Below are 26,845 nucleotides of genomic sequence, written 5' to 3'. Positions count from 1 at the left end.
GGAAATCTCCCCTGGTTTTTTGGCTGTCTTGTGTTTTCTGAGCCTGACCTGTGTGCGGGGCTGTGCTCTCACACCAATTGTTCCGGGCTCTCTTCGAGCACTGTGGATTTAATTGGCTTCCCAGGCAGGCACCTTGCACCATGCTCTGTCTCGTTGGCAGCCTTGGAGACATTTTGCCATTGTTCTTTTTCACTTGGCACACAAGTGTCTGCACACAGTGTCCCGAGTAGCCAGGTCCAAGTCACTGATGACATCATGGTCTCTGGAAGAAAAACTTCCTCAGGGAGTAGGGCAGTGTGTGCAGCTTTGGGCTTAGTACAGTAAAAATTCCCTGTTTGTGTAGAAAATGAAAAATATGCTCAGAAAGACCACAGGGAGTAATAATGCTGACTGCTAGCAGAAAATGTGCTGGGTGAGGCCAAAGTCAAGGTGCTTGTAACTTTATTCTGTCCCAGCAACTACATGTGTAGGATGAACCCAGATCTCAGCAAATTCATCCTTGTGCCTTGGTGGCCCTTTCCCTCTCACAGGGCAAACTGTGGTCCAGAAGGTCCTGCCAGGATGGAGCAGCAGCTGACCTGCAGGAAGGGAGGGCTCCTCAGCAGCCTCCTGGCTGGGGAGCCTGGCACTTCAGGACTAGAGGCTGCTGAGCCCCAGGTACTCACTGTAGTTTCCCTTTTCCTTCTTTTTCCTTCTTTACTTTTATTAAAGCTGACTGCTGGCAGCAAACTAAAGTCCTCTCTGCTGACATTGATGCAGGAGAATCCATGGGCTTGTCCTGGTTTCCAGGGAATATTGCAAACCTAAAGGCAGGGAAGAGTCAGCAAGGAGGAAGGGAGGCGGAACACAGCTATTCAATGGTCCTGGGAGATTTGCATCTGTCGGCTAATAAATGCAGGAGGATAACAATGGAATTAATTTTAAATCACCTAAAAAATCCAAGAGCAATTACTTCATTTAATTATAAGCAAGATGAGGGAAACAATAGAATTTAATTTCAATAATACCTCTACCAACTCAGCTATTATTTTAATTTAATTCAAAGTGACAGAACTTCCTGCGTTGCAATACTCTGCCTGAAAATACCATGCTTTACCTTCACCCTTCAGTCAATAACACATGGTAAAGACTTTGCTTAACAGTCAGTACCTGACTGAAAAAGAAAACAGGACCCTACATGTTGTTTTAAAATTACATTTCCAAATCTGTGCAGCAATATCTGTTGTAAGTGCCAAAGTTCACTGGGAGAACTGGAGAATTGGGTGATGACCTGCTTGTTTGGGTATTACTTATTAAGAATATATTTTAGATCGCCCTAGTATTGAAGTTCCTCTAAAGAACACATAGCCATCTCAGGCTCTCCCTGAAGGGGCTGAACACTCAGCAAGATGTGAGGGGACTCTTCCAGTAGTCCCAGGCTGGAGTAACACATCAAAATCTGGGCAAATAGAAAGTGACATGAGAGTAAAAGTAACAGCTGGGCTTGTTGGCTGCAGGCGAGCTGGTGAGTGGCACAGCTGGAGAAGTTTTCACTTGCTGTCTCCTGATTTTTTGCCTTTGTAGTTGCAGGTTTTTTGGGGTTTGGATTTTTTGCTGATATTTTTAGCATTATTCCAGTTTGGTAGCACTTAACTTGGTTGCTATAATAACTGCTGCAGAAATTGTCATGAGGGAATTTATTCTGTCTTTGTGAGTATATTTGCACTGCATGAAATAAAGAAGGCCTGAGGCAAGCTATTGAAGAACAAGGAAAAGACAAAATATTGACTCAACAATTCAGTGAGCATCATCTGCCCACTGTGCTGAACAAGGCATGGGTCCTATAAGAAAAATCTCCTTGATCATGTTATTAAAGAATATCTTGAAAGGCAAAAAGACAAGAGAACTGGAGACAGCTGCATGGCCTAGAGTAAGACTGATAATTTTTGAATACTTGACTTCACAGCATATGAATATATAAAATTCATACATGATTCATATAGGTATGTAAAGGAACTGATATATATTTCTAACTCATGTAAATCAGTGTTAGTGGTTTAATTTATTCTTGTCTTGGTGCTTGTTTCTTTTATTAAGAGCAGCTCCTTCTGATGTCCTGAGTCACTTCAGAGATCCTCACATGAGGATCCAGCTTTAGCTCCTCCAGGCAGCTCTCTCAGTCCCATGCTTGGGTTGTTGTCAAGGAGACATATCTCTGGCATACATCTTCTCTGTGGTTTCTCCTCTTAGTATGCTTTTCCATTGCTATGGAGACTATCACAAACTCATTTAGCAACTCCCCAGTGCCCCACGAGGAATATGTATTTCATAACTCACTCCTCAGAACAAGGAGTGCTGTTTATTTTTTGGCTGCTCACCTGCATGTCCAGCCTGGCCATGCCAGGGACTGTTAGTGCAGAGCCCTCATGAGCTGACACAGCATGGCTCTAAGGAGGGACTACACAAAGGTGTCTTCAGTGGGGATGATTTGGGAGCTGAGACAAGCCTTACGTGTGGGAGGTAGCCAAATTCTTGCCCTGGCTACTTGGCATGGCTCTCCAAGTCCAAATCCCTCTCATTCTCCAGGTCTCCAGCTGGCATTCTGCTGATCTCTGAACACAGGTGAAACCAAGAAAAATGCCTAACTCTAATAGTGCAAAGGAGAGGGGAACAGAACCACTCTGCTGGCCTCTGCTGCAGGGCAGGAGAGAGGGAAGAGTGCAGCAGGGCTGTGCTGCAGGGAAGCAGTGAGAGTGAGTATCCCTGGCTGGGTTTTGTCAGCTCCTGGGGCTGCAGATGGGCTGCACCCCCAGGGCAGCACCACAGTTTGTGTCACTCACAACAGTGGCACTTTGGCTCCCGGGGAGCTGTGGCACAGCTGCACTGCAGACAGCAGCAGCCCAGCAGTAGAAGTGGCACCAGCAGCCTGGAGGAGCCCAAGTGTGTGCACTCAAACCACTTTGGCCAGCACAGAAGTGTAGGCTTTAATGAGAAAAGGAGGACACAAGAGAAGTTATCATTTGGGATTTACAACAGCTGCTGCACAAGAAAGCAGTCACTGCTGGCTGAAGGGCCTGCAGCAGTGGGTTTGAGCACACCAGAGTACCTTACTTCTGAGACACAAGGGAGAAGGATCCTGGCAAAATAGTCCCACAGGGACTTAATACCATGGAAAGACCCCTTCCAAAGCTGATGCAAGTAAGCAGGCAAAAAATAAATAGGGCAGCCTATAAAACAATCAAGTCCCATGTTCCAGGTGACAATTATGGCTCTGTGGTGACATGCTGAGATGGAAGCTGAGGCTGCAGTTCCCAGCTCCCTGCTCCGTTTCCCCACCGCAGTGCACAATCTGACATATTAGCATAATCCTCAATTCCAGTTTGCATTAATATGTCAGTCTGTGCCCTGCAGTACCTCAGGAGCACACAGACTGTCACTTGGCCACCGGGGCAGGAAGGCCAAGGCAGGGCTCTGAGATGGGGACAGTGACTCTGTTACCTTCCCTGTGTAAGACAGACTCCTCCTGTAACCAGAAATCTGTAAGTAGCCAGACAGCCTCCAAATCTCCACCTTAATGCTACATAGGGCCATAAATATTCAACAGGTACTAGGAACAGCTGAACCCAGCTAATAGAATATAAATAAATAAAATGAAGTAATTAATGAATTCAGTCATTTAATAGAAATTTACAGATTTACATATTTTACTAAGGCACATGATTTCTAATGAAGTAGGGTTTGGGAAGCCCGAAGGATTCACATATACCCTGACACTTATGCAAATCACTCTCTGTTCACTGATTTATAGCATCAGTTGGCTGCACATGAAATTGCTTTAAAATGCTGATGTGCATCTCCCTGATGTGTATCGGGCTGTTTCCATGTGCTGCACTGAGGCTGGCTCAGCACAACCCAGAGCTGGGCTGGTATAGGATGTGCACCCCAAAATCCCCCTCTGCATTAAAGAGCCAGCACACTCACAGGTAGTGGAGAAGGAAAAGAGGAGGGAAATGCATTAGAAATCTACCCTGAGCAATTCACTTCAGTGTGTCTGAGCAGTGATGGGCTGCTTTGTAATTTGCTTCAGTGCCATTTTTAGTCTTGTGAAGTTCAAAAGGTAAAGGATATATTTCACTCAAACTTAGATTTGTTGTTTTCAACTTGGATCCCAGATTTGAAGGACGTCAATGATGTTGATCCAGTTAGTATCCATAGAAATGTATGTATGTACACGCTACACATGGGATTGCATTTCATGGCATGCCCAAGCAGCAATTCCATGTGCAGTCCTGGTTCATATGCTACATTTCTCAGAGGCACTTTTTTTCTCATCATGGGTTTTCTTCTAGTTATTTAAGGGCTTGGCTTGTTCTTCAGCTGTGTGTTGGTGAAAGCTTACAGCTAGGATTTATGGATTTGCAAACATGTCATTAAGGGGTTGGTGGATTGGGTCTGCACACTTGGAGCTAAATTCCATTTATCTGGAGAGTAGGTGTTTAACTAATGGCACATCAGACACGGAATAAATGCAGGGCAGCTTCTAGTGTCATTATTTTACAAAAACATCTGAACGAATGAGCTGAGAGAACAAAACATCGACTGTTTTTATATTCAGTGAACAGAAATAACAAGAAAAAGCACCATGTTGAAGCACTATCTTCGTGCATTAGTGATTACTGCAAGGTTAATTTTATTAATTCTGAAGGATCACCATATCTGTAAGACTGTGGAACAACAAGTTCAAGAAACTGAAAGAACCAAGTAATTGCAAACCATATGTTGAAAACAATCTAATTAATATCTCAAATAAGAATTTAAAGGAACTTCTGTGAAAGAAAACAGTAAGTTTATGTAACATTTCTAGCTGAATGAAAGGCTGATCGTGTTTGTTAACAGGGCTGTAATGCTCTGTGTGCATTGGCTGCACGAGCTGTGGGTAAGGAGGATGGTGGTGCTACAGGGAACTGGGAAAAAGTGTAGCATAAATGTGGCCTAGGAAAACAATGAAAAAGAAGGAAAGATATGTGCTCTGTTTAAGGCCTCATTCTGCTTCAGATGATGAAGCTCTCTTCTATAGCAGAATTATTAGACAATATTATGTTGTGTTATGCTTCAAGATGCCAACCTGATCAAGGTCTGACTATTCTAAACATAAGAAAAAAATGTAATTTCCACCTAGAAAGCTTTAAGATATACAGGAGTTTATAAAATAACATATTTTTATGCAAGAAATCACAAGTACTGGGGACTAAGAAGTATGACAAAATAAAAATTTGAAAGAACATGTCAATAGGGCTAGATGAGATCTGCTGTCTTTCTTTTGCTTATTTCTGAGTAAATCCTTGCAGTTTTCTCTGTAAACATGCAAAAATTGGATTGAAAGAACTTTATGAAGGCTAAAAAAACCAAAAGTTGAAAATCTGAGAAAAATTCAGAAATCAGGTTGATTGGGAATAATGTGTGCTTTTCATGCACAAAGTCATATGCTATTTTTTCACCCCAGCCTGGAGATGAGTCAAAGCTGCTTTTGAAGGAAGCTGTGGTTTGTAAGGCTGTTGTTAGAGAAGCTTCAAATTGTAGTGATTTATACAGGGCACTACAAGATGATTTGGTGGTTACAATGCATGTATGTTATTTGGGAAATCAGATTCCCTTTTACATAATGCTAGACAGCTCTCCCACACCAAGCTTTTCATAGGCTCAAAGGAATACTGAGTCCTTGCACTGCATGTATCCGGCAGTAAAAGGCAATTTATCCTCTTTTGATTCAGATTGAATTGTGTCATTGTTCAGACATGGACACAACCTTTCTCACAAAAATAACATGCTATAACAACCATGCAGGTGAGATTTCAATCAAGCAGTGCCTGGGGCCTCAATTCCCCTTTTGGAGACTTTGAACCCTCCTGGGTTTGCTCTAGATAGTACCAGTGACTGCTGTCACAGGGATACTTGCAGAAGAACCAGTGAAACTGCTGTTGCTCCCTGTGTTTTCCCTGATTTTATCTACATCCCACAAGTCTATCCAACTCAGTTTGTTTTCTGCTGGTGAGTGTTTTCCCACCCTGTTAGCATGTTATCATGCAAACATCCAGAGATGTGAAAGGTTTTGTCTTTTTAGCTGGTTTCGTATGAAAGCAGAGCTTACATGGTCCCTTGGCCAGCAGATGAGTCATGGGTCCTCTAGGAATTACTTTGGTCCCACTGCCAGCTTTGTGGTTGGACACCTCAGCTTGTGAGTTTCCACAAAAATACCCTTAGAAAGGCTGTGAGAAAACTTGAGTGGTACTTGAGAAATGTGTGCAAAACTGACAGAAAATTTGGTTGTACATCACACATAAAATTAGTCCTCCAGAACACTGTCTGTGTCAGAGCACTGAGCTCTGACAGATAAAGACCTGCTGCTTAAATCTCTCTTTCTGGACTCATGGCTCCTCTCTTTCATGCTCTGATACTGTGTTTTTTCTCATAAAGACTGGTTATCGAGCTCTCTCACAAAGTATGACTCAAGTGACATCTCTACTGATCTCATCAAAGTCTTTTTCAGAGGCTTCAAGGAAAGATGGAGAGATAAGGACTTGGTAAGGTTGAGATCTGGAACACATTAAAAAAAAATGGTTAGGAAAATAAGCCTAGAAAAAGCAATTAAAGTTAGAGAAGATTAAAGGATAAATACCTTGGGGGAGTTTACTGTATGTTTCACTTCTATTTGTACAGCACCTTTTAGACCAATTTTTCTTTTCATTTTCATAGCACTCCACTATCAGCATAAGCACCAAACTGAACTAAATTAACACGTTGGATTCATTACACCATTCAAACAAATTTCCCTGGACTTATTATGCCTAAAGGCTCGATACTTTCCTGGCAGCCTCTTTCAAATTACCTTTTCAACAAACATGACATAAACTTGGGTCTGCAGAGCATGAAAATTTATGTGCAAGAGCAGTTATTTTAACAGGTGAAAATTCTCAGATTCACCAGAAAGGTGAAGCATCAAGCACACCATTAATTTTTCAAAAGGGCTTCACAGTATAATAGTCTTGTACTATTGGCATCCACGGTGAGAGATAACTGCTTCTTGCTGCAACTCTGCCTTTCTCTGCAGTGCAGTACAGCGCACGCCAGCTCTGCTCCACCACTGTGCAGCATTTCATAATGTGCAATTGCTCGTGAGCCCCAGCGATTCCCTCCTGCAGGATGCAGTGCTTCTCAGGCTCCTGCCCAGGCTCTCAGGGACAAGGCAAGCAGCACAAATCTCCCCACAGCTGCCTGAACAGCCAGGATCTGCAGCCACGCTTGGCGTGCAGGTACAGAAACCTCGGCAGGCCAGCGCTGTCTCACTGAGCAGAGGAGGGGCAGCTGCTGCCCGGGGAGCACCTTGCAGTTGGAGTGAGGAAAAGCACACTTGACTCTCAGCCAGTGCTGTCTGCACATCAGACATTCAGCTGTTCCATGAAGTTTCATTTTCAGAGATGTTGAAAAATTTTTCTAACTGAATTGTTACAGTGCTGTCAATTTAACTACATAACACACTGCAGAGGGACTATGACTTACTTTCCTCTAAGGAGCTCTGTGTGGATTTCAAAACTCAGAAAAGGATTGCTGCAATTCCCACTCTTCTGAAACCAGCATGGACACTACTGCTTTGGGTTATCTCACCATTTTCACCCTGCCTGAAATTTAATACATATAATAAGACTGCTTGTATCAACAAAAAAATATTACTCTCCTACTACTTTTCCTTGGACTCTCAGGACCTAAAGTTTTAAAGACCTGAAACTAGTTTAAGTTATGCATTTGTCAAGTCAAAATTACTGCAACAACTACTTGTTTAGAAATCTGTCACTTAAATGGAAGTGCTCAGTTTGTATGTTATGTATGACTGTTGCTGGTAATATGTAATAATATCCAGGACATTTAAGGAATTATACACTTAATCAATGGAAAAACATACTGTCAAAAACAGAATATGAAGAAACGGCTTATACACACAAACAAGGACTATTGTAGCCCATGATGTAATAAATCTATGACAGGATGATGTCTGTGACAGGAGCTCAGATATTTACTCACATACTGTACATTATACTAGGAGCTGTATATTTCACGTAGGAGATGTAAAATGCCTTAAAGATGTAATAATAATAAGGAAATTCAGGAGAGCAAGTTCTAAGAAATTTAATGTCTTATATTTGTTGTTCTGTTGTAGAGGAATACTGTTCAGGAAAAGATATCCTCTAAAAGACCTTGAGGAAATGGAGCAGATGGTTGCATGTGCTATCCCACTTAAATTCAAAGTGGCTTTATAAATACTCAGAAAAAAACCCCAATGTTTCCCTAGTTTTTGTACAAATAAAAGAAGCTAAAAGTTGATTTTTGTTGATATTCAAATTGGAATTCCAAAACAAATGATTGACTTTTTTACACTAAAATTATTTTAAACTCAAAGCTGGTGGGGAACTAATGGTTCAATATACATTGTTATTAGAATTATTTGTACGTTGGACTTCTGTATCAATGCACCTCATAGGATAAGGAAAAATTCCAGGTTGGGATGAGACAAGGTAGGCCTCAATAGGGGATGCAGCATTTATTGCTGATGGAGAGTGTCCCTGCTGGGCAGAGACCTCTATGGATCCTTGTACCTGCAGAGGTTTTTAATGAAGCACAGTGGGGGTCCTGGGGGAGCTCCTGTGCACGCCTGGGGGCTGTGCCTGAGCCGCCAGTACAACGTGTTTTGGACACCCCGTGCTCTCAGTGCCTGCACAGACTGGCCACACATCACTTGTGCTCTGAGTCTGCTATGACCAGAAATAGTCCATGGGGCCATTCAACTGAAAATTTGGTTGGTTATTGATAGAAACTGGATTCTGCCATCAAAACAATAGAATTGGCAGGTGTACGAAGTAACTCCTCTAAGAATACTTTCTAATTTTTAAGAGGCATCTATCTGAAATACACATTCTACAGGATCTTGGCGACTGGTACTTCTCTGCTCTAGTTAAATACTGTTTTGCTCCTTGGCTTCTGTCCTGTTTCCACAAGAGGAAATAGCATCTCTTTCCCCCTCATGGTTGCTGATTGTTTTTCTCTCAATCTGTAGCTTTATTATGGATCAGCGGGAGCCAAGGGCCAGGAGTGACTTGCAATCCTCAGCACATGCTGGTTTCTCCAGACACACTGCTTAGTAAGGAAATAAATTAGCAAGGGGTAAAAGACGCAATATGGTGCTTACCACCCTATTTCAGCACATTAAATATATACACTCTGCGCTTCATTCCAACTAAAAATAACATTCAGATTAATGCAGCTTTCTTTGATATATTAAATCGAGAAATCATTAGCATGAATTACAAAGCAGGAAAAGTGTGGTTCACAGTGTCTGTCACTCCAGAGCTGTGCACTAGGATGAATGTGGGCAGTTTGATGGAGTGGACTGAGCATACACCCGAGGGTGAGACAGGGCACGTATCTCCACAAGTGTCATCAACTCTTTCTGGAATTTAAGGCAGGTATTTTAAGTTCATATATTTCTATTTTGAGAAAGCCATATTTAAACACTTTATTTTTTAGCAAGACTTCAGAATGTATGGCTCCAGCTGATGTCTGTGCTGGCTACTCAGTAGCTGAATTCCAAACCTGAGGCCTGAAATTTAGAAGGTAGTTTTGAAAATCCTGGCCTCATCTTCCCTGGGTTTCTTAATTCCTAGTGTGATATCTGAATGGCCTTATCCATCTTTAGCTGATTGAAATCTGCTACTGAAAAAATGCTCTAGGAATAATTATTACTCTATCTCACAAATGTTGATGAGCTTTTTAACTAATATCTTTAATACCATTCAAATTTCACAATATAATCATCTTTGTAGAAACAAATATAGATTATCTTTTATTTTGGTAGCTGTATAATATTTTACAGTGTTAAGGCTGTGCACAAAAGCAGTTTAGAAAGCTGAACATCAACAATCTATTTTACAAATGGAGGCAACTGCACTCTGAGGAGAGATCTGCATTAGACCACACAGACTGCAGCAAATTCACCACTAGAATACAGGATTTCTGATACAAAATTTACTCTACTGAACTCTAAATCAGTGGTTCTTAAACTCTTGGTGGACACAGGCAGTTGTTGGTCATAGTATCCATGTTGCTTTTGCTTTCTTGCCTCCCCTTAGTAAATTAATTTGAAGTGTAGTTAAAAATTCATTGCTACTATTACCTTTTCCCTTAAGTGATTCATGTTTGTTACCACTGGGATGCTACGCAGTAATGAAACGAAAATAAACACTTGCTGCATCACTGGGGCAGAGGATCTGCTTGACATTATTGAGAAGGGTCAGCAAATTTGCAGCAGGTATTGTTGCTATACTTACAGAAAATAATTTTGTGGCATATTTTGTAATTCTGGATGTCCATCTCAATTATAAAGGATGGGAAAAAAATCTGTCATGACTCACGGAATTGATTGGTTTTGCAAAACTAATTCACTTAAGATACACAAATGTACATCAGTTGAAAGTCAGACTTATGGGCAGGGGTTATTGCAAAGAAGCAGCATTTTATTTTGATGAAGCCTTGTGATACAATTTTTTCTTTTTGTCCTGAAATTGATTTTGAAATCTCTATATCTTGCAGGCATTGCTAACTGACTGCAAGGCAATAGGACTGTATCAGCAGGATGAGGGCTGCCCAGCAGAGTCCAAGGGAGGCGGCAGGATGCCATCTGTCTGAGAGAAGACTCCAACAGAACCCTGGCATATTAGGAAGATTTCTAATATGGAAATAGGCACAGGAGAATTTCAGAAGTCTCCTCAGGTCTTGCAGAGATCTCAAGCCTTGGACATTGCAATTGTAAAAAGATTTTGATCTACTCATGTCTCTTTAGTGAATATCTGACCAAACTATTATGATTTTTCATAAATAAGGAATAGTCTGCTGTCAGGAATTGGACTTAACAAATCAGCTAATGTAAGTTTCCAGACCTTGCAGGACAAATAAAAATATGCCACAGACAGTGTACACACCTTTTCTGGGGAAATGTCCTTAGAATATCTACCAAATAGAGGCGACCTTTTTTGTCTCCTCAGAATTGTCCGCCTTCCTGGCAACAGACAGGCTTTGCCAACAGTGGGCATCAAATGCCCTTCCAGCAACTGTGAAGATAGCTTTGGAGGATAGCACAGATAACCATGGAGATACACGGAAATGTATCTGAGCTTAGAAAGGCATTACTTTACTTTTTACATGCATTTTACAAGGTTCCTGTGAGGAAGATGGGGAAACCTTAGGGATTTGGTTAGTGTTTAATGTGGGCCTGGTCAGTTTTCTGCTGATGGCTGCTGAACATCAGACTCCCTGTCACTCATACATGGGCGATGTGCCCTAATGTGGAGAACCGTGGGGATGGGGAGCTGCTCCATTCGGAGGAACACAGCTCCCTGCACACCCCAGTGAGGAGTGGGGTAGCACAGACAGATCCGTGCAGAGGGAAGGGGGGAGATGGCAGCAGGGCAGGGTCTGCCCTCCAGCCCCTGTCAGCCCTGGCTGCTCCCGGGGCTCAGGCCCCGCAGTGCCGGGGGCCGAGGCTCCCCTCAGGACTCGGGGTCTGGGGTCTCCTGGCTCCCCTCAGGACTCTCTCTGGGATGCCCTGGCTCCCCTCAGGATTCAGGGTGTCGGATCCCCTGGCTCCCCTCAGGACTCGGGGTGTCGGATCCCCTGGCTCCCCTCAGGACTCGGGGTGTCGGATCCCCTGGCTCCCCTCAGGACTCGGGGTCTGGGATGCCCTGGCTCTCCTCGGGACTCTCTCTGGGATGCCCTGGCTCCCCTCGGGACTCGGGGTGTCGGATCCCCTGGCTCCCCCCGGGACTCGGGGTCTGGGATGCCCTGGCTCTCCTCGGGACTCGGGGTCTGGGATGCCCTGGCTCCCCTCAGGACTCGGGGTCTGGGATGCCCTGGTTCCCCTCGGGACTCGGGGTCTGGGATGCCCTGGCTCCCCTCGGGACTCTCTCTGGGATGCCCTGGCTCCCCTCAGGACTCGGGGTCTGGGATGCCCTGGCTCCCCTCACAGCTGGGGACTGGGAGCCGCCGCCTCCCGCCATGTCCCGGGCACCCCGGGACTCCTCAGGCGCCAGGATGCTCTCGGGGCCCAGGACACCCTTATCCTCAGGATGGCAGGACATCGTTTTAAACTGCGCGCAGGGAAGGTTTAGGTTGCGTATTAGGAAGAAGTTCACAAGAAGGATTAGACACTGAAATGAGCTGCACAGGGAGGTGGTAGAGTCACCGTCCCCGGAGGTGTTTAAGATTGGACGTGGCTCTCGGTGTCATGGTACAGTTGACGCGGTGATATTCGCAGAGAAGTTGAACTCGATGATCTCAGAGGTCTTTTCCAACCCCCAGAGATTCCGCGATCCCTTCACGCCGCCGGCGTTGGGACGCCCCGGCCGCCCTCCAGCACGGGCTGCCCCGGCAGGTGAGCGGCTGCCACCGCCGCCCCGCAGGGCCGGGGCTGACACCCCTCTCACGGCCCGGGGCCGCTCCCGGGGGAGGCGCGGGCGGCGAGCAGCGGCACCCCCCGGGCGGGGATCCCGTCCCGCGGCTGCCGGAGGCGGAGCCGCCGCCCCCGCGCCCCGTGCCCGCCCTCCCGGCGTGCCCCGCGGAGGGGCGGGCGGCTCATGTCCGCCATCCCGGCGTGCTGCGCGCCCGGGCAGCAGCCGGAGCAGCCGCGGCGGCCGCGTCCCCTCCCTGCGCTGTGAGACAGCAGCACCGCCTGCGGAGCGCGAGTGAGGAGCCGCCGCCCGCGCCTCTCCCCCCGCGTCCTCCTGCTCCTGCTGCTCCTCCGCCCTGTCCCGCGCCGCTGCCCGGCCGGCCATGCCGTCTCGGGCAAGGTAATGAGCCGCAGAGCCCCGGGGTCTCGGCTGAGCGGCACCGGCAGCAGGCAGCACTACCACCCGCGGGGCTGGAATGACTGGCAACCCAGGTGGGCAGGGCTGGGGCCGGGGCGCGGGGTCGGGGCTGTGCGAGCGGGGCGGGCGGCTCGGCCGGGCCCCGCCGCCGGGCCTGGGGCAGCGGGGCGGCGGCGGAGCCACTTCCTGGCGGCCGGGCCTAGCGCGGGAGGGCGGCGGGCCCAGGCGGCGGGACGGGGCCGCGGGAGGGCGGGACGGGCCCGGCTCTGTCAGCGCTCGGCGGGGCGGGAGCGCGCCGTGCTGCCCCCGGAGCCCCGCTCCCCCGGAGCGCCGCTCCCCGGCCTGTAGCGAGTGCGGCCGGTGGCCGTGTGTGGCCGCGGGCAGCGCGTCCCTCCCTGGCGGCCGCGGGGCGGGCGGGGGGCTGCGGGGGCGGGGGAGCGGGACTGGGCTCGGGTCCCGCATTTTCAGACTGTTTTTCAGCTGGAACACAGCTAGGGAAGAGCTGAGGCTGCAGGAGTACTCGTAGATTTGGAGGGGTAACATCGTACTACATAGGTTTATTTGAGTTTGGTTATAAGCTCTCACCCAGCCTGCTTAAAATGTGTTGTAAGGCTTTAAGTGTATTTACATCTGGCACATTTTAGTAAAGCTCAAAGTCTATTCACTTCTTTAGTTAGATCTAGAGTGTATTTCGGGTCTTAAGTTATTTCTGATGTATATCATGCCAGTATATTTGCTCGAGCCTTGCTGTTTTCAGGGTCAAAATTGTCATGTAGAAATCCTATATAAATTTGGTGTTTCTTAAGTTTTTTGAAAAATATGTGGATTTGAGGCTTTTAAAAGTGTTTTTGAAAGTTTAACACAACATGGGACCCTACTTACAAACTCTCCAGTAGAGAACAGAGTGGCACATGCTTGGGAATATATTGACAGGTGATGGTCCCAGTCTCATGTCGTTTTGACTAGAAAAACTGGGTGAATGTGAAGGTCACTTCAGCATTTACTGTGAAAGAAGCTTTCCTTTTGCTTGAACAGCTAACAGTGCAGCCACTAGGGCCAGTGCTAGAGGCTGTTCAATTCTTAATGGTGTATGGGGCATGGTTATTTAAATTCTAATTTCTTATGTGATTGAAATACTTGGTCACTTAACTTACTACATTTTTCCTCACTTAAGAACTTATGAACCCCATTGGTGACATTTTCTTAGAGCATCTAGATTTTTTGGGGGATAAAATTAAAAAGACTGATCTCTTACTCCTTACCTTCTTTGCTTCAGTTTTCTGGGCTGCAGTCTGTAATTCTGAGCCCTAATTATGACCTTTCCACCTGGAAGAAATTGGATGTGTCTTTGCAGTGGATGACTTCTGTAAATGCATTTTGGTTGGATATATGAATTTGTCATGAGTTCTATCTTTTTATCTAAAAATTATATCTTATGAGGGTTAGGAAGCTGGTTTTATCCAGTGTAGTATTGCTTACAGTGGGTTCAGTGGAGTTAAGGGTGAAAGTAAGAGTGTAGCTTTGACTGGTGATAAGGCTGGTTTAAGAAATTACCCCCATGTGTGGTTCTGCTGTGTTCCCTGTAGTCTGGTGCCTCCTTAGCTCTCAAGTACAGCTCTGTGACCCGGCTGCTAAAATAATTGTCCACAAAGCCACAGCAGAACCAAAGCTCTGAGAACACCAGAGAAATGTGGCAGCCTAAGGGAGCCTCAGCATGGGTAGGGCCTTGTTCTGTTTCCATCACACTGTGTGATCAAGAGCTTCTGCTAAGAAATAGCCAACACCTCTACACTGGACCTGACACTTCTCAGAATTTAACTTATCATTTCCTCTAAATATTACTTTTTTTTGTATTACGGTAGGGGATACCAGAAATCAGGAACATTCACACAATCCCAAACATAGCACATTTTCATCTACATGCAGTACTCCATTTTTTTACATCTCAGAAATATTGGTGATGAGAAACCTGAGTCTACAGTGTGAATTTAAGGACAGTGCAGAGATTAAATCAGTCTGTCAATTTGGTGTTAACTAGTTTTTAAAAGTGATTCACATGCATGCTTGAAAGGAGATCTGTTATATAAAACTGACAGTCTATGCTTCTTTCATAATTTGAAATATGATCTTGGAGAAACCCCACAACACAAATATATCCACATATTCTTTCCTTCCCCTTTCTGCTGGCTGTTGGTTTCATTTACTTCAGGTGATACTGCTGGTAAATGCTTTCTTGCAGGGTGTGGAATAGGTGAAGGAAGTGGCCCAAGTAATGAAAGCTGTAATAATTGTAGTTGTTTCAAGTTCCTAAGGGCAAAAAAAGGAACTGCTGTTACATGGGTGTATAATCAGATGGATTGTTTTCAAATGCACTTTTTTGTGTGTGTAAAAGTGACTAGGTTAATTTTCACTAGTAGGTCCTGATTTCCTCTCAATTTTTAGTGATGCTGATCAGCACTGGGGCTTGTGGTGAAGAGAGTGTGAAACTGAAAGTTGGAGTGCAGAGATTTTTTCAAGGAGAAGCAATTTTTAATTAAAATTATATTTTGTGTGTGTGTGCGGATGCAGTCATACATCAGATGAACATGGACTGTTTTTCCAAGAGTGTGTGTAAAACAGAGCTGTGTTCTAAAGAGGAAGAAGTTGTCCTGATGTATAGGGGTGTATTACTTTGTGCACTGCTGGGTACCAGACTCAATTAATAGCAACACAAAAACTTTGTAGATGGATGTGACAGAGAACAGTGAAGGGTTTTTTGAGAATGCTTGATAAGAGCTTGTTCTTCCTCCTAATCTTTGCAGCTGTCTAGACCTTTGCTTGCTTCTTTCTTTTCTTGTTACTCAGCAGATCTCCTGTTACAACTCTTGGGGCAAAAAATAAAATAATTTCAGTGTGCAGGCCTTGTGTGTGAAAAGAGTTAATTTGTTAGAGTGCTGAGGGCTAATTTTGTACTGAAACAAGCAGTACTGGTCTTTGGGAGGAAATGCAGGAGTGTGAGTGCAGAGTAGCAGGTTAGCAAGTGCAGAGTGCACCATGGCATTCTTCGATGAAAGTGTGAAAAGGGACATGAGATTTTAATTAACAGGACCTCTCTCTCCCCCCTATCATAAATGTAGGTTAGCAGAATGTGAAAAAGTGTGAAACAACATTTTTCACATCTGGGCAAATTTCCAGAAGTGTCCTATTAGGTTTTAGTACTGAAATCATGAAAATGGCATGTGTCCTTCTCCTACAACATAAGTCAGTGTTATGAGTTACTAATTTCTGTTAGCATGGTGCTTGCCAAACTAAGTTACTGCCTGGTCCTCATGGGTTTAGACTTGATGAGACAAGACAGTAAAATATGATCTCCTTCCAGGTAGTTTGTGGCCTAGGCAGGCGAGCATATTGGCTGGAAGTTTGTAACTGAGCACAAGTACCTTGTCTTTAATTCAGACAGGTTGGGAGATACTGGCAGAGAGCAAAGAAACCCATTAGACCAAATGGCCCAGGAAAGTGCTGTTCAGAGCAGTGCTTTTCACATGGCTGTGAAGGGCAGAGGCATGTCTTTCACAAAAAGCAAGCACTCACTGTGGAAATTGTCTGATCATAATGCTGCATCCAGACAGTGAATGACAAGCAGGGATAGTAGCAGGTGCTGTGTAGAAGGAAAGTTGAAACAGAGACTGTTTCTTCTGTGCTTGCATGTACAGCAAAGTGCCTGTAAAATGTTTGTTAGAAATAGTCTGAAACTGTAATTTGCTGAGGTGAGAGACCTACAAGTTGGCAGCATAGAGGTGTTTGAGGATGTTGCTGTGATTACCTAAAAATGGGTGTAGAGCCGTGTAGGGTGAAAGTGGATGTGACTGTAGTACCTTCAGGGGTAGCTGAGAGAGAGGAGAGCAACGACTGAGATAGGGAGGGAGAGAGAAAAGTAGTCAATGATGTTGAAGGCAGCTTAAAGAATGAGATGCAGGATCAGTAGTAAGGTGCCATTGTGAAAACATCAATGGAAACCTTGGGAAGAGTTTCAGTGGACTGCATGTGGGAGATGCTGAACAGGTATGGGTTCAGTTCTGGAGTTGAAGCCATAATTCTTGATCTCCTTTCACATTTGTGTTAAATATGCTGATAACTCTTTGATCTCACACCTTCCTAAGCTTTTTTTTTTTTTGGTAAAATGGAGGAGCTGAAATTTGTAATGTAAAAACCTTTTTTTTTTAATGTGAAGACAGAGGAGAATAAGTTGTGAGAAAAATTAAAGAATATGAAAGTGTGTCAGTGGAAAGCAGAAGAAACTGGGATTGTACATTGTTTTCCATACAAGAACAGCCATACTAAATCAGACCAAGGGTTTAGCTAGTTCAACATGCTGTACCCCAAAATGTCTGTTGGAACACACCTATGGAAAAAGAAGAGGATGTGTATGTGTGATACCTTTCCCTGACATTCCCTTCTAATAATGCCCATCATGGAATAGAACGACATTGGTGAGCTACTGTGTAAGAAGGGAGTGATACAGAATCAAGAGGTGCTTTAAAATGCTACTGTTATGGCATGTAGATGTCCAGCAATGGAGATGGCAGAATTGCAGGAGGAAGGTAGTTAAGTTATTACATGAATAGAAAACACAGCCACTTGTATTTTCTTAACGCAGGAGAAGAAGCAAAAGTAGACTTTGGGGTGGGCTTAGCCAGGCTCTGGCTTGGCAGGGTGGACCAAGTGGTGAGAAGATCATGGCAAAAGGAAGCTCTGCATGCCAGTGGCAGAACAGGCAGAAACTTGATGGGAAGCTGTTAATTTGGATGAATACAGTGACTCTTTTAAGTTTTAAATATTTTACTGATAAAGAATTTCAGTAATGAAGAATTTATCTACATTACTTCAAATAAGCTTGGCAAACAGAGGAAATAAGCAAGTAAAATCAACTGACTTGAACAATAATAGAGCTCAGACAGTAGAGTTGTCTTGGAGTAAATCTTTAATGTAGGTTCTGTACTTGGAAATAAAATTCAGTAGAATAATTAAGTGATTTTTGTCTCAAAATAATGTCCCTATGGCAGTGTTGTTCTAAAAAGGCTACATATAATGAACAATATACACCAGATTGTACCAAATTTCTTGGACAAAAATTCTTAAGGCTTCCATGTAACAAAAATAACAATATAGTTTTGATCTATTTTTCTTTTTTTCTAGATAAAGATTTTTTTTAAACTAGTTGCTCTTAGCCATGCTCTCTGAAGTCAGCCATATTGGCAAGTCGAATCATATTCACACTTTTGATGAAATGAGATAATAGACTTATTTTTGAAAAGTCTGTTTCCTTTTGTATGCCAATGGAAAAAAAAAATAAGCAGGCGTTTTGTAGAGGGAGGACACACTAGTGGCTATTTCTGCTTATTTGGGTGGATGAACTATTTTCTTTTCCTGATGGAGCAAGGCAGGTTTAAAATCACCCTGCAGAAAACGGAATGCAGTATTTTCTGTTTAAATGATATTGCTAAAACAGCATCTGCAGCCACTTGGTGGTGATGGGTGATCTTCCACCAGAGCCAGACATGGATGAAAACTCTCATGTGAGCTCTTGAAGTACTTTGCTTAGCCTCCATCAGTGAGATTTTCAGGTATAAGTAATACAGTGTAGTCTCTCATAAAATGCCAAATAAACTTTGGAAGCTACAGTATAAGATAACCATAGTCATGTTCATCCTTACAGTTTCCCATTTTGTCTAATATAGCATTAATATTTTTGCCTTATCTGTTGCTAACACTGTACATTGAGACTTTATTAATATATGATGTTTGTTAGGTGTGTGGCAATGTCTATGTAACTTAAATTTGTTGTTACATAGGATAATGCTGCGCATTAGGTTTGTCATGTAACCGGCCATCTGCTTGGTGCAATGCAATTTAAGTGGAAATACCACCATGTGAGCAGGAACAGAAATGCCTTCCTGAAAGGCAAACGTGAGCTGAGGTGACCAGCAGCACAGTTCTGCCCATTCCCTGGTGGAATGGCTGGATGGAGGCAGAAAAAATTATTTGTAAGACTTTAGCAAGGACCTGAGCACAGAGTGCCTGCCTTTGAGTTGTGAGGGGCTGTCTTTCAAAATAAAAACCACATTCCTGACATGGAAAAGGTACCTTTCACAAATGGATTTGGAAATTGAGGGTGTCTGCCTGTGCACACAGTGAGTGTGCACAGCAGTGCCCTGTGTCACCCAAGTGTCTAGATTCCTGGGGCAGGTGGCAGGTGCTGGGTCACAGCCCCAGGTCTTGATGAGCCCATGCCACAAGTTCCCAGAGTGGTTTGGAAATCCTCTTTTCAAGCAATATGGGCCATAGCAGTCAGTTGTGTCACAGAATACCAGAATCTTTCTAGGATGATTTTTGTCTCTGCCTCATAAAGATAGCCAGGAGTTTCTATCCTGTCTAAGCTACACATTTAATTGTAGTGGGAACAATGTTGTCAGAAGGCATTATTGTCACTTAAATTGATACATAGGAGAACAATTACATATTTTTTACTAAAATTGGACTCACCTTTTAGTTGGTGATAAAGTGTGAGCAGGTTGCTTGCAGATAGCTGTTCCAGAAGCCAGGATGAAGTGAGTGTGTGGGTTTTCCTGGGGAAACAATAGGCTCATGTATTTTTCCACAATGGAAAATTTTACAAAGCATTCAAAGGCTGTCCTGTGGGAAGTGGGGTTAGCTGAGAACATTTGTAGTCCTTCAGTTGATCGATATTCACAGAACAGTGTTAAAAATTGTACATTTAATCAGCTTTTCTTCAGACGTAGGAATTTCAGCGTTAATGGCTGACAATTGGAGATGATTCAGTTTACAGCACATTGCCTTAAAAAAAGCGATGCCCTTTGGGAAGGTAAATGTAAAAAGTCATCAGTACTTAAATTTGCCAGCTGAAAATTTGTCAGCCTGTTTCATTGAAAGGCTAATGTAATTGTGAAGTGGGAGGTTTCAGGGCAGGGAGAAGATCTGGGGTCCCTGTGTATGTCTGGAAATTTGCTCATGATTTGGTCACATTCAAAGTTCATACCATGTGAAGTGCAGAACTTTCGTGTTCAACATAGCTTAGGTTAATGATGATGGAACAATTGTATAAAGATTTTTACAATCCTAGTTAACTGTCATGTATAAAGACTTTTACTAAGGCTTTGCCTCTAGAATAGCATAACCTGTTTTTTAAATAGCCCAAGCAAGTGCCCAACAAAGCAGTAGATGTGATGGCAGAGTGAATACTGAATGAGGAAAAGTGTCTTGCTGTGTATGTCTAAAATTGAACTTGCTTACAGTGCAAAAGGGAATAAAATCTGCCAAGCAAATCTTATATCAACTTACACTGTGAGAACAGGGAAAAAGGCACAATTTTCTTATTGTTCCAAAATGATAATATATAATGTGTTTTAACATGCTCAGGAGAATAAAATGTGTGTCTTTAATTCCAGTTGGTTTTGCAAGTGTCAGTGCTCATGGTATTCCTCTTCCAGTTGTACTGTGGCCAAGCAAGCCTTTAGTACTGCTTAAGTAACAACTTTGCCTGTGTTTTTCCCTTTTGGCATTGAGATGTATTTGTATTTAGCTCCTTTTTCCCTGAATTTGTCTACCAGTTCTAATCACAGTGTTTGCTTAAAAAGGAAAAATGAAAGACATTTTCTTAATTAAGATGTGGTGTTTATCCTTACACAAATTGTAGTTAATTTACAGGAGTGATCTGTCCTGCTTTTTTATTAAATAATTGAATGAACTATCCAAAACTTTAAATAAAAATAGTAGATCTTTAGAGTAGGGAAAGCTTGCTGCTAATAATCTGAATAGTCTGATTCCAAATACACTTCAGTTGAATGAAATTCTGCTGATTCTCCCCTTGGATGAGTATTGCTTTATTTGTTTTAATGTCATCCCCCCATCATTGCTTGTAAGAGTGCATTTAAAGTGATTGGTTGAGTTTATGTTCTGAAGTCTCATGCATGCATGTTTATTATGAAAGTCCTGTATATTTAAAAATTAAACCACTTAGTGTGTCCAGGGAGAAGAGTTAATGTCATAACTTTAATCTTTTTCCTTAAAAGTTTAGTCTGGTTTATATCAGTTTTCTGATATGAGAGTGGTTTAAACATAATGCAGTTTTTTTTAAACTTGCTTTTTATCTGCAGACATTTATGCTTAAGGATCACAGCTCCTAATTTACCTTTCAGATTTTTCACAGTAAAGCCTTCTTCCTTGCTTTGCAGATTTTATTTTGTAGAAACTTAATATGTGATTTTTGTGCTGATCATCAGTTACATTCTTCCATCTAGTAAGAGGGTTTATGTTGCTGAGTAAGGCCCATGGTATATTATGTAAATGTTCATCTGTAGACTAGTGATGACTTTCACAAATGGTAGGCACTCTATCATCCAGCTGTGATACATACCTGGACCTAATTGTGTTTTATTTGTCACCTCTGGGGAGTAATTTTTTCCTTGTATAGACATGCAACTGAAAAGAGACTTGAGCAGGTCATAAGAAAAGACACTAGCACTCTAGAATGCATTTCCTTTGCATGTTGCTGTGATAATTAGTCAATTCCCATCCCAATGTGAATTTAAGGTCTCTTTTTAAGCAACAGGTTAGACAAACAACTTTTTTGACATAGGGAAATACATTTGGGATTGTCATTTAAATATGTTGCATTTATAAGTGAATGTGAATCCCACTCCTGTTATATCCCTACATTAAAAAAAATATATTTTTCTCTTTGTAGAACTGACAGTGCATCAGCTGACCAGGACAATTTAAAATATTCTTCATCCAGAGATCGGGGCAGTTCTGCCTCCTATGGATTACAACCCTCAAATTCAGCTGTGGTGTCTCGGCAAAGACACGATGATATCAGAGTCCACACTGACATACAGAATGAAGAAAAAGGTACACAGATTGCTGTTTCATGTATGATTGTGAGGGAACATTCAGGGAAAGGCAGTAAACTGAGATGGAGAAATTCTTATTTTGTTTTGTTTTTTTCTTTTTCCCCTCCCCCCAAAAAAGGCAGCAATTTGATTTGTCTCATTGCAACAGTATTGCTTTTTTGGGAAATTTGTCAAAGAAATACCAAGAAATTGTGCTTGTGAATACTGAGAAAAATGTGCAGTTGTGTTAGGAGAAAAATGCAAGAGAAGCCTTGATGCATTAATAGAATGTGTACTTTTTTCCTCAGAATAATGTTCTGGATGTGTCTGGTCTTCAGGCTGTAATTTCTTCCTCAGTAGTCTCTAGTACTCTTGGTATTGGATTAAATGGGCTGCTAGACTGATCTATTGCCTGTTGTAGCTTTACTGCACCAAACTGGAATCTTTGTTCAGTAAACAGATCTATATTCTTATCATTAATGGCAGTTTCTACTTTCATGTACCTCAGTCTGACTTCATGTAAATCATGTGATGTCTGATTCATACATTTTTACTGGTTTTGTTTTTTTTTTCATTTTTAGGATATAAATGCTATCTCTAGAAAATAGTTAAACAGTCAGAATTGTATCTTTTCTGTAATAATGAAAAATCTATATTCTGATTTTTTTTCTCTAATTGCCAAATACAGATATCAAATTGGAGGATTTATTACTTGCAGAGTCACTTTTTGACTATGTAAATCCTCAGGCAGGCCAGACTCAAGAAAAAATCTCACAGGAATTGTAGTGTGGAAATTTTTGTTCAGGAACCTAAAAAGTATTTGAACTCCCCCCACTTCTCTGACCTGTAACTGACTGTAAATAATTGCTGTATCTTAGGGGAAGTTACAACTGGATGCAAATTAATTTTTTTATAAGGTAGTGTTAGTAGGTGGCAGAAGCATGTTTATCTGCATAGTTTGAGAACTTTAAGATTTGTTTTACTTCAGTAGAGAAACTGCTTAGGAGGTGAGTGTATTTGTCTGCTAATGTGGAATGTTGTATTGTGTTTAACACAGACTGGCATAGGAGGTTGTTCTTGTAATTTGAAGGGTGCTGGTATTTAAAGAATGTACCGGCAGTGCAGTGAAATAGTAAGTTTTGGACAAATTCAGGAAGGTTTTTTGTGAAGTTGCTGGGAAAGTGCCATTGGAGAAGAAAAATGTACCTGGCTCTCCCTCCAGTGCTGTATCTTGCAGGGCATGTCTCTGCTGGCTCAGCACTTTGTGCTGTTTTGTTCAGGCGTGACTTGAGAAAAGGTGATTAGGATATTCTAACTATAAAACCAAGTTCCAGGTGTAGCTAGTTCATTTTTATTATTGGAGAAATTTGTTAGCTTAAAGATGCAGAATAGTTTCTCTGTTTACTAAGATTTATCAACTCATCTGTTGGAGTCTGCCAGCATGGAATTTTCATTTGAGATTTTCTGTTCTGGCTTCCATACACCCCCTATCCACCTCCTCTCAGTTTCTGGAGTTAGCAATAAAAACCACTCACAAGTTGATAATTTTTTGGAAGATTTTCAGATTTGAAAACCTCCAAGGATATGACTCTTATGTTAAGGCTCAAATGCATTAATTGCTGTTAGAAGTTACATCCTTCATAGGACAGTGGGTTTGTTCTGACAAAATAACGTGAAGGTGTCATGCTTGCTAGTTTGTTTAAAAACTTAGTTGTTAAAGATGTTGTAAATCTAAATGATACAAAACTATCTTTACTGTAATTGTAGTTAACTAATTGCAAGTGAGACTTTGCACAGGGTTTTCTGTAATGGTAGGGTAGCTCTATGTGTATAGGAATGCAAAAATGCATACTGGTAGTTAATATCTGCTTTTTATCTAAAGCTTTGCCTTAAATAAGCATTCTTTACATCTGCTAAAGTTCAGGTTCACCTCAATGTTTGAACTCTACTTTTTTGTCAGTCCTTTAGTCTCAGTGGGCAGCTTCTTGGGGAGCCACCTGTCCTTTTCCCCAGACCTTCTTTTATATATTGAAGCAGATGGACTTGTGGAATTACCTTTTTTGAGAGAAATCTTGCATTTTTTTTGTCATGCTGGGTTTAATTTTATTAGTTGATCCTTCCCTGTCTTGGACAGAGGAGGCTCGTTAGAAATCTTCCTTGGAAGTGAGCTCTAATACATTGAGTGAAGGATTGGGCAGGCTCAGGGGACAGTTTCACTTCTCTACAGTATTGAGGGGAAAAACCTGCCCTGCAAAGTGGTGTGGCAGGCTGGAAGACTTCCAGTCTCAGCATTTGAGTTTGTTCATTCTTGTGGATATAGGAGTAAGATAAATTGACTTACTCAAAATTATGCTTAGTGAAAATGTATTAGTGAAAATGTTGACCTTTTTGTATTTAGGAGAGTTGTTCAGTCTGTGCAAACAGATAATATTTGTCTTTCCAAAAACTTTCTCTTTTTTTTTGGCCATTTTACTTAGCTTGTGTGGTGGATTCATAGCAAAAACAGAATGGAGATTTCATGTGCGTAAAGGAGCAAGTAAGTGAAAATAACTAGCCATGTGTACTAGCAGTTTGACCTTGTATCTTACAAAGCCTTTCAAGTTAAAGTAATAATAATAAAACATTAAATGCAACAAAATTGATGCTAAACTTTATGGCAGTAGTGTTTTTTTCCCATATTTAAAAAGAAAGACAGATGAGATTCTAAATCTGTGACCTGGAAACTTACAGGATATAACAAAACATTGGTGCACATAGAAATGAAAATGGAAGCTAAAGGAGGTGGTAGAAGATAGAGCTGCTAATTTGCATATGAATTGCATAACTCGCAGCTCACCACTCTTGTAAATATCTGAAAGCTTGTTTTAATGTCACATTGCTTTGTCCACAGGTGGCTACAGTGTCAATGGAGGATCTGGGGAAAATACTTATGGTCGGAAGTCGTTGGGGCAAGAGCTGAGAGTTAACAATGTGACCAATCCTGATTTTACCAGTGTTCCGCATGGGAATCGTGCTTTAGCCACAAAAGACATGAGGAAATCACAGGGTAAGGATACTGCTGATTTTCAGGAAGAGGATATCTCTTTTGGCAACATTTCTTGTGTTCAGAATATGAGAAGACGTTCACTGTAGTTATGCACTCTGTATGGATTTTATTTTTTGTGATACATGATTAGATGGTGTTGATGGAAACTTGTTTTGCTCGTTTTTTTGTCTTGTTTTACTGTTCCTTCTGCTGAGGCTTCCTCTACAGGTTTGGCAGATTTCTCAACTACCTGGCTTAGGCTGTTAATCTTTCAGTTTCCTTTAGATGGCATTTGAACCCTTACTTAGGTTAGTCAGATTTGGGAGAGACATCTCTAAGAAGGAAAACTTGCTTTGGATTTGTTGCAGATTGATGCCTGAGTAAAGTTGATAATTAATGAGCCCCAGTGTGGGAAGAGCAGCAATGGTCAGAAGCAGCTCAGCTGTTCCCTGTTCTCCCTGGGCTGCAGGACAAGCAGTGATCATGTCCTGTCACCATCCTGTCACCGTGTGTGTCCTGAGCCTGCCACTGCTTGTGCTCCCTCTTGCTGAGGAATAGAGGCCAGGGAGGAGCTGGAAGTATCCTAAGAATGTGGGCAAGGTCTTTGGAGATGCAGCAAGAACAAATTTGGAGTTTCAAGAGGGTGCAGGAATGCTGGGCTTGTGTTTTTGAGGAAGAAGGCTTCACTCTTGTCACTATTTGAGGTTTGAGTCATAATTCAAAAAAAAAAAAAGTTATTCCAAGCATTTTTGAATGAAAATAGAAGCTTTATGACTAAGCACTGTCACTTATTGAATCACTTAGTATAAGTAGTAGTTGAGCCACTGGTAAAAACTGCCTGCTTTGTGCCAGGCACATTATAAACATGAGGACAGGCTGTTTCTTCTCAATAATTAATATTTCAGAGGAGAAAAAAAAATGTTTAGTGTGCTTTGCAGGTGGAAGAGCTGAGATGTAAATAGTGACATGACTGTTTCAAAAATGTGATTTTGTGAATGGTTTAAACTCAGACTTTAGAATCCCATTCTAGTGTCTTGATCTAAAATTAGGTAGTCCTTTTAGTGTCTTTTAATGTCTATGTAGAAGAAATAGAAAATTCTTTGAATAAAAAAATCTTTCTGCCAGTACTAAATAATAGTTAATTCAGACTGCTTTCCTGGGCATGTGAGCATTTCTTTAATATTTAAAAGGTTAGGCTATATAATTTTGGATGACTGAGGTTGCTGCCTATTACTTGTATGTTTTCTCTCCTTGAAATGTCAATTTCAAGAGTTTTTCCTTTTGAACTTGGCTGTCTTTGATTGTTGTAGGTTTCAGCAAGTCATTTTGGTTTTTCATATCTTCTTTAAAATACAATGGGATTATGCTGCAACAAGATTTTGGGGTTTAAGTTCTTTGATGTTTTCTTGTTAATGTATTCATTAAACAATTTTAAGAATAGTCTTCCATGAGTTAGCATGTGGCTGAGACCTTGCTGAATTTTCACAAACTGGATGTCACAGGTATTTGCTAACTAGTGCTTTGGTTAGTGTCGCTTCAGTCGTGCTCTTGGTTAGTGTTTTTTGCTTGTTTTTTCCTTAAAGTTGTAATTGTGACATAAGAATTAGCTGACATTCTTGGGAGTAATGCCAATGTAGATTAGCTATTAAATGAAAAAAGACAAAGCTGCTTTAGTCACATCGGATGACTGATGTCTAGCAGAGTAGAGCAGAGAGCTCTCTGTAGCTGTCTTGGATTTTCTCATTAGTCATGTTGACTCAGGGTACCTCATCACATTCCATTAATCCTCTGATTTGAACCACCATGAAGCATCTAATTTTAAACTTGTTGAAAGAAATTTGGTTTCCTTTTTGCAAATGAGGGCAATTAATTATTTGTATGAATTAATAGGTAATTAGTCCCTGAAGCAGGTGAACTGCATTGTGACCTTCTCTGGTATCATGTGCTGTTGGCCAAGTTTGGTGAAGTGTTTTCTTAGGAAGGTGTTCATTCTCCCCCATTGTGATCTGCTTAAGTGAACAGCCAGGTCCCTCTTCAAGCTGGGG

The 26,845-nt window shown here is 42.2% G+C and overlaps 1 protein-coding gene and 1 long non-coding RNA gene across 4 annotated transcripts in view; both read left to right on the top strand.

Annotated features, from left to right (window-relative positions):
- Window positions 1-1,805: 1,805 nt before the first annotated feature.
- On the top strand, window positions 1,806-11,001 carry LOC116184153 (uncharacterized). The gene is made up of 2 exons (XR_013340875.1): window positions 1,806-1,909; window positions 10,618-11,001. It is a non-coding gene; the product is annotated as an uncharacterized LOC116184153 (long non-coding RNA).
- Window positions 11,002-12,655: 1,654 nt separating this feature from the next.
- Window positions 12,656-26,845, top strand: part of SMG1 (SMG1 nonsense mediated mRNA decay associated PI3K related kinase) — a 59,242-nt gene continuing 45,052 nt past the window's right edge. For all 3 annotated transcript variants that reach the window (XM_077786856.1, XM_021539808.3, XM_021539807.3), the window contains exons 1-3: window positions 12,656-12,961; window positions 21,631-21,794; window positions 24,666-24,821. In XM_077786856.1, coding sequence (XP_077642982.1) covers window positions 12,873-12,961; window positions 21,631-21,794; window positions 24,666-24,821 — 409 coding nt within the window. In that variant the 5' untranslated portion in view covers window positions 12,656-12,872. The remainder of the gene's footprint in view (window positions 12,962-21,630; window positions 21,795-24,665; window positions 24,822-26,845) is intronic.

Source organism: Lonchura striata, chromosome 16, assembly GCF_046129695.1.
Source record: "Lonchura striata isolate bLonStr1 chromosome 16, bLonStr1.mat, whole genome shotgun sequence".
NCBI lineage: Eukaryota > Metazoa > Chordata > Aves > Passeriformes > Estrildidae > Lonchura > Lonchura striata.
The sequence above is the reverse complement of the archived record's forward strand: the minus strand, read 5'-3'. Positions and strand labels throughout refer to the sequence as shown.